The following is a 10,000-nucleotide window of genomic DNA, read 5'->3' as shown; positions in this document are numbered from 1 at the left end:
CAAGTTGAGCTCAATCAATCAGAGCAGCAGGGCCCCAGTGTACACACAACTTCTACAGAGGCCATCTGTAAAAATGTCTTCTGTTCTGACTCGAACAAACAAGTGCTCTGTGCTTTATGGTAACTAGCGAGTTCAGAGAAGGCATGGCAGGATATCACAGAGCCAGATGGTGAGGCTCCAGAGGGGATCCAGCTCTCCAGGGGCCCTCAGTCAGAGCTCAGGCAGCAGAACAGACTGCTTGGGGAGGCTCGTTTGGGGAGCGGGTGGGTGGGGAGATGGAGGATGGGTCCCTAAGAGACTCTTCTCTATCTCTCTCTCATCTCTCTCCTGACAACACCCCTCCTCACACACACACACACACACACACACACACACACACACACACACACACACACACACGTCTGCAGGAGAGGCCTGCTGTCTCTACGGAGCTAAGTTGAAACACAGTGCGTGGGCAGGAAGCAGGTGTGACTGGGAAGATCCCTGGAGCTACACGTTAGCATTGCTGCTACGCTAAGAGATCCACTACAGTTATTAATCAACTTCACTGAACCACTCTCATGATGGATTGCATACGCCTTTACATTTATATTTATATTCACATTCACCTCCCTAAGTAATTGTATCCACTGCTACAGTTTATAGCACCTTTGGATTACATTGTGTTTGTTATACACAATGACCTTGGGTGTCTTGAAAGGCGCTTTATAAAGAAAATATGATTATATATTAAAGAAAGTATTATTATTATTATTATCATTATTGTTCTACAGATGTTTAGTAATATGTGTCCATAATAAAGAGACAGATGAGGTGTGGGCCAGTGGTGGCCAGATGTGAGGAGCTCTGTGAGAGGAGTGGTATATCAGTTGACTGTGTGCCAGATGTGAGGAGCTCTGTGAGAGGAGTGGTATATCAGTTGACTGTGTGCCCAGATGTGAGGAGCTCTGTGAGAGGAGTGGTATATCAGTTGACTGTGTGCCCAGATGTGAGGAGCTCTGTGAGAGGAGTGGTATATCAGTTGACTGTGTGCAAGATGTGAGGAGCTCTGTGAGAGGAGTGGTATATCAGTTGACTGTGTGCAAGATGTGAGGAGCTCTGTGAGAGGAGTGGTATATCAGTTGACTGTGTGCCAGATGTGAGGAGCTCTATGAGAGGAGTGGAATATCAGTTGACTGTGTGTGTGCCAGATGTGAGGAGCTCTATGAGAGGAGTGGAATATCAGTTGGCTGTGTGTGCGCCCAGATGAAGTGACAAGCGCTGCAGCCTCAGGGCCCTCGTGTTCGTAAGACTGAGCTGTCTCTGTCCAAAGCCTTTGAAACAAGCAGGATAAAGCGCCTAATTGGGCCTGGGAGTGAGGGACTGCAGCGAGAGCTCCCGCCACTAGCTCACTCTCACCTCTCTCTCTCTCTGCAGCTCCTGTGCAGAGCTCCCGCCACTACACTAGCTCACTCTCACCTCTCTCTCCATCCTGGCTCCTGTGCAGAGCTCCCCCACTAGCTCACTCTCACCTCTCTCTGCAGCTCCTGTGCAGAGCTCCCGCCAGTAGCTCACTCTCACCTCTCTCTCTCTGCAGCCTGGCTCCTGTGCAGAGCTCCCCCACTAGCTCACTCTCACCTCTCTCTCTCTGCAGCCTGGCTCCTGGGCAGAGCTCCCCCACTAGCTCACTCTCACCTCTCTCTCTCTGCAGCTCCTGTGCAGAGCTCCCGCCAGTAGCTCACTCTCACCTCTCTCTGCAGCTCCTGTGCAGAGCTCCCCCACTAGCTCACTCTCACCTCTCTCTGCAGCTCATGTGCAGAGCTCCCCCACTAGCTCACTCTCACCTCCCCTCTCTCTCCAGCCTGGCTCCTGGGCAGAGCTCCCCCACTAGCTCACTCTCACCTCTCTCTCCAGCCTGGGCAGAGCTCCCCCACTAGCTCACTCTCACCTCTCTCTGCAGCCTGGCTCCTAGGCAGAGCTCCCCCACTAGCTCACTCTCACCTCTCTCTCTGCAGCTCCTGTGCAGAGCTCCCCCACTAGCTCACTCTCACCTCTCTCTGCAGCCTGGCTCCTGTGCAGAGCTCCCCCACTAGCTCACTCTCACCTCTCTCTGCAGCCTGGCTCCTGTGCAGAGCTCCCGCCACTAGCTCACTCTCACCTCCCTCTCCAGCCTGGCTCCTGTGCAGAGCTCCCGCCAGTAGCTCACTCTCACCTCTCTCTCTGCAGCCTGGCTCCTGGGCAGGAGGAGTAGAGAAGGTGCCTGTCACTGGCCTCTGCGCCTGGGCAGAAGCAGAAACGGGAGCGTAAGGGCTGTCAGCGTAAGTGATGAGAGGCGAGGGGGGCCTGCCGATGTCCAGCCGGGTGTTGATAGCCAGGTCCACTCAGCCTGGCGGCCAGCCGAGACATCAGAGACTGAAGTGGCCTTTCCATTACGGCGCGCTCCAATCAGCCTCGCCGCTCTCAGGGGCTATCGCATTATGTGATGCTTTAATCAGCTCCGATGTAACACGCTTAGAGACATCCCTAATCACCCCACACACACACACACTCATGCACACACACACACACACACACAAGCACACACATACACACACACACACACACACACACACAGACACATAGACAGTCAGACACTCACAGACACAAAGACAGGCTTGACAGCACTGGGCATAGTAAGACAGGGATCTGACATGCCAATATTCCCAGTGTTTTTGGGTGATAAGGAGATATGTGGATGTCCTTTTCTCTGGATGCACACACAGTAGTCTTTCTCCAGACAGAAACAGCCCCTTCTGATCCATTAGATTAGATTAGACTAGATGTTGCTGTCACCGTAGAAGTAAAACACCATACCAGTAAAATACCATAACAGTAAAACACTCTATAACATTTCACCAGTAGTGCACATAGTAGAAAACATGTTTTGATATTTTGATACAAATATAAATAGCACATGAATACTTTCATTCTCTTAGTGTCTGTAGCTAGTCTTCGTGTGTTTATAGCCACGCTATAAAAGAAGTCTTAAAACCTTTAACTGGCTTCCACAGAAGAGTCAGTGCAGAGTCTGTATGTCAGAGAGATCTGAAGATGGTCCAGCGTTAAGAAGATGACATGCTGTGATTACTGACAAGCCTCGCGGTAGCATGACCACATGTGAGGTATCACACCTCCTGACACATCATGTTTCTGCCCAGAGGGACCTTGGCTGTGTTGTCCTTGGTCCAGCAGGGCTTGTCAACACCTACACACCCCGAGGAGGCTCACACTTCTCTCAGTCCACCTCTAGCTCCTCAGGCGGCAGAGCCACGTGTTTGCAGAGCGGATGATGGATTGTCATCGTGCACACTAATACGATGAAATGCTGTTTGCACAGGAGCCCCAGCTGAATTAATGTTTCATCTCTAGTCTTTGTTATTGTAATGCTGTGCATACTGTATATAGCATTGTTGATTCACTCAGTGTCAGGAATGTCCCGGTGATTGAACTCGTTAGTGGTAGATTCTGTATGTTAATGTATGTGTAAATATCAACAACATAATGCACAGCATAATGTATGAGTCTCCTTGGCCTCTCTGATAAACACTGTCTGATGAAGTTGTTAACACTTCACCTACAGGGAAATAGAATACCTTTTTTTTAGCACTGTTCCCCGTGAGTCTGCTCAGCCTCTCCAATAAATACCGTCTGATGAAGTTGTTAACACTTCACCTACATGGAGATATAATGCCTTTTTTTAAACACTGTTCCCTGTGTTGTTTGTTGTTGGTGTTGATAAGCTCCCTGTGTCCCCATGACCCATTCAGGTGTCTGATGAAGTTGTTAACACTTCACCTACAGGGAAATATAATATCTATTTTAACACTGTTGCCAGTGTTGTTTGTTGTTGGTGTTGATAAGCTCCCTGTGTACCCATGACCCATTCAGGTGTCCAACCTGTTTGCTCGGGACGAGATGGACGAAATCCTCAGCGACCTCATTCCCGTGATGAAGCGGGAGTTTCCGCGGCGACCGCCCACCAACGAGAACCTGCACGAGTACTTCATGGGCCGGGTGCGGCAGAACCTGCACGTGGTGCTGTGCTTCTCGCCGGTGGGGGAGAGGTTCCGCACGCGCGCGCTCAAGTTCCCCGCGCTCATCTCCGGATGCACCATGGACTGGTTCAGCCGCTGGCCCAAAGATGCCCTCGTGGCAGGTACAGTACAGTAGGCGGGGCCCTGAGCTCAGAGCAGGCATTTCATTGGTGCTAACCAGGGGGTCAGGATTTGACTGATTAGCTTCGCCGATTAGCAGGGCACTTCCTCGTCGCCATTTTCCAGAAATACATCATGTCCGGTGCCGTTTTCCCTGCGTTTTCCTCATGCTGATTGGTGGCTGTTCCACTCTCAGCTCATGCACGAGCATAGTGTGGGCACGAGCTCTCGTTCTGTACCTTACGTCAGTCAGTAACCTGGCACTTAATTGGCTAAGTAAAACGGCACCAGAAACAAGCCTCTTGAAACGCCATGTTGAAGCCTGAAAAAATCGTTCAATTTTGGCACTTTTCACTAGCCTAGCATTCCCATTGAAATGAATGGGGGCGGGACTTGTTCACTTTCTCCAGTTCTTACCTCCATGGTGCTAACGAGTCAGGTCAAAGATCTCTCTGTCCAACCAGGGCACTGATCAGTCTGTCAATCAAGAGTAGTAGCCAGTACATTGCTCTAGCAGAGAGAGAGAGAGTTTGTGACAAATTCTACCTTTACATTGGTGTGGGAAAGCTAAGGCAATGCACTTGAAAGTTTGAAGTGTCTGTTTGAGTTAGGGGAAGTGATTTAAACCTAAAACCTACAGTAGGAAACCTAACCTCAGGTAGAAGGATTTAGAGGACTGCAGTGGCTGATTAGTCTCATCTCTCTCTTTCTCTCTCCCCCTCTCTTTCTCTCTCTCTCTCTCTCTTTCTCTCTCCCCCTCTCTCTCTCTCTTTCTCTCTCTGTCTCTCTCTCTCTCTTTCTCTCTCTCACATCACTTATGGCATGTTGTCAAACTGAATGGACATCCATACTTGCCAAGCAGTTTGTTTTCATTTAAGTGTTTGTTTTATGATGCGTGAGTTAATCAGCTCTGTTAGGCTTGTGCACTTTACTGGCTAGAAACCCAACAGAGAGAGAGAGAGAGAGAGACAGAGAGAGGGAGAGACAGAGAGAGAGAGGGAAGTCAAGAGACATGATCTCAGCTGGTGTTCTGGCCACGGTGTGTGTGTTAAATAAAATGCTCTTTTCTTTCAGTCGGCCCTCATGCACTATTCATGGCCTGAAGTAATCAAAGAGACAATTACTTTTCACTTAGGAAAGCAATCAACAGCCACAATAGTAATCAGCCGAGCAAATCAAGGGCCCATCATTGCCTCCGTCCTCTATGAGTGCGCCTGCGTTTAAAAATGAGCACACGTGTGTGTGTGCATCTGGGTGTCTGTCTGCCTCCATGTGTGTGTGTGTGTGTGTGTGTGTGTTTGTGTTCATCTGAGTCTGTTAATCTGCCTCTGACAGTGTTTTGAATGTATCCGTGTTTTGTGTGTGTGTGTGTGTGTGTGTGTGTGTGTGTGTGTGTGTGTGTGTGTGTGTGTTTTCATCTGAGTCTGCTAATCTGCCTGTGACAGTGTTTTGAGTGTATCCGTGTTTTTGTGGGTGTAAGCGTGTGGTCATGTGTATATCTGTGTGTGTGTGTTTATGTATGTGCATATGATGTGTCGTACTGTATGTGCATATTGCCCATCACGTGCATCCTGGCCTTGACCCTTAACCCTTGACCCTTGTCTCTTGACCTTGCTCCCCTCCCCAGTGTCGGAGCACTTCCTGTCCAGCTACGAGGTGGACTGCTCGGGCCAGGTGAAGGCGGAGGTGGTGCAGTGCATGGGCTCCTTCCAGGACGGCGTGGCGGGCCGCTGCGTGGAGTACTTCCAGCGCTACCGCCGCTCCACCCACGTCACGCCCAAGTCCTACCTGTCCTTCATCCAGGGCTACAAGGGCATCTACCAGGAGAAGCGCTCCCAGGTGCACACGCTCGCCAACAGGTAGAGTCCACAGCCTAAGATTATAGATGGCAGTTAGGGAAGTATGTAGCCTGAATGAAAGAAACTGTAGCCAAATGTGAGAGGCTAGTTTCACGTGGCAAAAATAGATCAAATTGGTTTAATTAAGAAGTGGGCTAGCGGAGACAGAGCTGCACCAAGTGTAATCCTCACTCCTGTCGTACTGTGTGTGTGTTTAGAGAGCTAGTGGTAGTTAGCTAGCACACAGGGGCTACACATGCGGCTCCTGCTAGCTCGTCCACCCTCACGCCTCAGGCCTGTCTGTGTGTTGCTGTGCCTTTCACAAAGCCGCTTACATGGTGTTTACTTCTTACTTCTTACGTGCTGTAGGTTAGAGAAAGAATGTTACTGTCAAGATGAATATGATCTTGTGGCTCACTGCAAGTTGAAAAGCCTGCGCAAGACCAGCATAATGTTGCAGTGTACACACAAATCCAGTCGGATCTTGTCAGCTTATTCAGTAAACATCTCCAGTCTACGTGCACGCACTACATTAGGTTTTTTTTTTTTTTTTAAAGATTAATGTTTTGATACCTGAAAACAAATCATTTAAATCTTTCTATGCCTTAGAAATAGTGGGAATATACTTATTATCATAACAACATTTTTTAAACGTTTTTCAAACTGTTTTGTCAACTTATGTCTGGCATCCTTGGCAAGAAAAAATATTCATACAGCAATGTACACAGGGTTTCTTGAATAATTTCTAGGTCTGTTGACTCTCATTTCAGAGAAATCAATGAGCCTTGATTCAATTTCACATCGTGTTTGAATTCAACTTGTCAGTCTCAGCGTCACTGTGCCATTTTTTTAGAGGCTCTATGGCATCACACATATTCTAGAATATTCTTGGCACTCATATATTTCACGGCATTGCATGTTAGGCATGTACTGGTCCCATATATAATCTGAAATCCTATGAGAAGGAACAGAGAAACTGTTCTGTTAGAATGGGAGATGGTACTGCCGAAAGAACTGTTCTTTTAGAATGAGAAAATCTGAAATCCTATGAGAAGGAACAGAGAGAACTGTTCTGTTAGAATGGGAGATGTTGCTGCCGAGAGAACTGTTCTGTTAGAATGAGAGATGGTACTGCGAAGAGAACTGTTCTGTTAGAATGAGAGATGGTACTGCAGAGAGAGCTGTTCCATGTGAATGGGGGGTGTCACTGCCGAGAGAGCTGCTGTGTGTGAATGGGGGGTGTCACTGCAGAGAGAGCTGCTGTGTGTGAATGGGGGGTGTTACTGCAGAGAGAGCTGCTGTGTGTGAATGGGGGGTGTTACTGCAGAGAGAGCTGTTCCATGTGAATGGGGGGTGTCACTTCAGAGAGAGCTGCTGTGTGTGAATGGGGGGTGTCACTGCAGAGAGAGCTGCTGTGTGTGAATGGGGGGTGTCACTGCATAGAGAGCTGCTGTGTGTGAATGGTGGGTGTTACTGCAGAGTGAGAGAGAAATGGTGCATGATACACGTGATCCCAGATTATTCCACAGTAGAGAGCCAATGATGCCCTCCACGATGACTTAGCGCCGTGCTGCTCTGAAAAGCCATCGAGAGCCGTGTTCTAGAAGGCCAGAAGCTGCTTGCTCACTGGACCAACAGACGGCGATATAATACACTCCAACCCTCTTAAGAACTGGATGTATCAGAGGCGAGATCGGCGCTCTAGTCTTCCAAAGCCATCTCTACGCTCTGCAAATGGACTCTGAGACTTCTTTCATCTCGGAATCAAAGAGTGTGTTTCAAAGAGCAGGCGTGCGAGTGTCTTGTTATCAGAGATGTACGAGAGATGATGGATATGTCTGCATCACAGTCACCATGGTGTGCTCAATCATTTAACTGCACAGCCCCATTCCATCCCCACTACCCACTCCATCCCCTGTGGTCCCCACGGACCCTGGGCCTCCAGAGGGGGCTAGTGTGTGCTACGGCTGCTCCTGCCATTATGATGGACCATCCATGTGGGCTTACCTGTCACTGATGTATGACCTCCCAGAGATGCACACACTCCGGCTCTACTGTGGACTGTGTTCTAAAGCACTGCTCGGGTTCTGCTCTGGGCTGTGTTCTAAAGCACTGCTCGGGTTCAATTCTGGACTGCGTCTCCTAAAGCACTGTTATGGTTCTGTTCTGGGCTGTGTTCTAAACTAAAGCACTGCTCTGGTTCTGGTCTGGGCTGTGTTCTAAAGCACTGTTATGGTTCTGCTCTGGGCTGTGTTCTAAAGCACCGCTCTGGTTCTGGTCTGGGCTGTGTTCTAAAGCACTGTCATGGTTCTGGTCTGGGCTGTGTTCTAAAGCACCGCTTTGGTAAGATCGGACTGTTGCTCTATTGGCTAGAGATGTTGTTAGATCTGACCTGGTGAGCTCTAAAATGTGTGTGCGTGTGTGTGTGTGTGTGCGTGTGCGTGTGTGCGTGTGCGTGTGCGTGTGCGTGTGCGTGTGCGTGTGTGTGTGTGTGTGCGTGTGTGTGTACTCCAGTGGTTATTTTAAGTTTTACCTTTTGCAAATTTAAAATTTAAATGTTACAGTTCCTGAGCCAGCCTTTACAAATGCTATTATTATGATAAATGACCTACAACTCACTCCCATTACCTAGACAGATAGATAGATAGATAGATAGATAGATAGATAGATAGATACTTTATTGATCCCCAAGGGGAAATTCATGGCTCCTGACTTACTACAGTGTGTTTCAACCTCACACTGCCTACATTTATTTCTTAAAATTCACGGCTCTTTTGAATGATAACGTCATGTGACGTTTCATGTAAATAGTTATTGTACTTTTCTAAAACACGTTCGTTGCTGTTGTAAAATCCAGCACAAACATACAGTACACCTTGACCACATTTCGTTCTATAGTACTGCGCTACCACAACTTCATACAAAAGTTGCATCTCGACATTGTTTGGCAACCATTCAGATGGAGGAAATACATTTCTTGGGAGAAGAATGATTAGCTATGAATAAATCATTACATCTCTTGTTGCTGAGCCGTGCCTTTATGAGATCTATATCAAGCCAGATATATGTAGTGACCATTTTTAGAACAGCAATAAGCCACTCGATTTTAGAACAGCTAAGGGCCATTTCAGGCACGACATGCAAACTTTTTGCCTGTGTGTACTTGCCTGTGTGTACTTGCCTGTGTGTACTTGCCTGTGTGTACTTGCCTATGTTTACTTGCCTGTGTTTACTTACCTGTTTACTTGCGTGTGTTTACTTGTCTGTGTTTACTTGCCTGTGTTTACTTGCCTGTGTTTACTGGTCTGTGTTTACTTGCTTGTGTTTACTTGCTTGTGTTTACTTGCTTGTATTTACCTGCCTGTGTTTACTTGCCTGTGTTTACCTGCCTGTGTTTACCTACCTGTGTGTCCTTGCCTGTGTTTCCTTGCCTGTGTGTACTTGCCTGTGTTTACTTGCCTGTGTTTACTTACCTGTGTGTACTTGCCTGTGTGTACTTGCCTGTGTACTTGCCTGTGTTTCCTTGCCTGTGTTTCCTTGTCTGTGTTTCTTTGGCTGTGTTTACCTGCCTGTTTACTTGCCTGTGTTTACTTGTCTGTGTTTCCTTGCCTGTGTTTACTTGCCTGTGTTTACTTACCTGTGTTTACCTGCCTGTGTTTACTTACCTGTGCTTCCCTGCCTGTGTTTACTTATCTGTGTTTACTTGGCTCTGTTTACCTGCCTGTGTTTACTTACCTGTGTTTCCTTACCTGTGTTTACTTATCTGTGTTTACTTATCTGTGTTTCCTTGCCTGTGTTTACTTACCTGTGTTTCCTTACCTGTGTTTACTTATCTGTGTTTACTTATCTGTGTTTCCTTGCCTGTGTTTACTTGCCTGTGTGTACTTACCTGTGTCTCCTTACCTGTGTTTACTCACCTGTGTGTACTTGCCTGTGTTTCCTGGGCAGGATGAACACAGGGCTGCAGAAGCTGAAGGAGGCGTCAGAGTC

The 10,000-nt window shown here is 47.9% G+C and overlaps 1 protein-coding gene across 1 annotated transcript in view; it reads left to right on the top strand.

Annotated features, from left to right (window-relative positions):
• The window catches only part of dnah5 (dynein, axonemal, heavy chain 5), a 153,415-nt gene that overhangs the window by 73,310 nt on the left and 70,105 nt on the right, over positions 1 to 10,000 (top strand). The window contains exons 55-57 of the mRNA XM_062537914.1: positions 3,907 to 4,174; positions 5,800 to 6,031; positions 9,959 to 10,000. The exon at positions 9,959 to 10,000 is cut by the window's right edge and continues 73 nt beyond it. Coding sequence (XP_062393898.1) covers positions 3,907 to 4,174; positions 5,800 to 6,031; positions 9,959 to 10,000 — 542 coding nt within the window. The remainder of the gene's footprint in view (positions 1 to 3,906; positions 4,175 to 5,799; positions 6,032 to 9,958) is intronic.

This window comes from Sardina pilchardus, chromosome 6, assembly GCF_963854185.1.
Source record: "Sardina pilchardus chromosome 6, fSarPil1.1, whole genome shotgun sequence".
NCBI lineage: Eukaryota > Metazoa > Chordata > Actinopteri > Clupeiformes > Clupeidae > Sardina > Sardina pilchardus.
The sequence above is the reverse complement of the archived record's forward strand: the minus strand, read 5'-3'. Positions and strand labels throughout refer to the sequence as shown.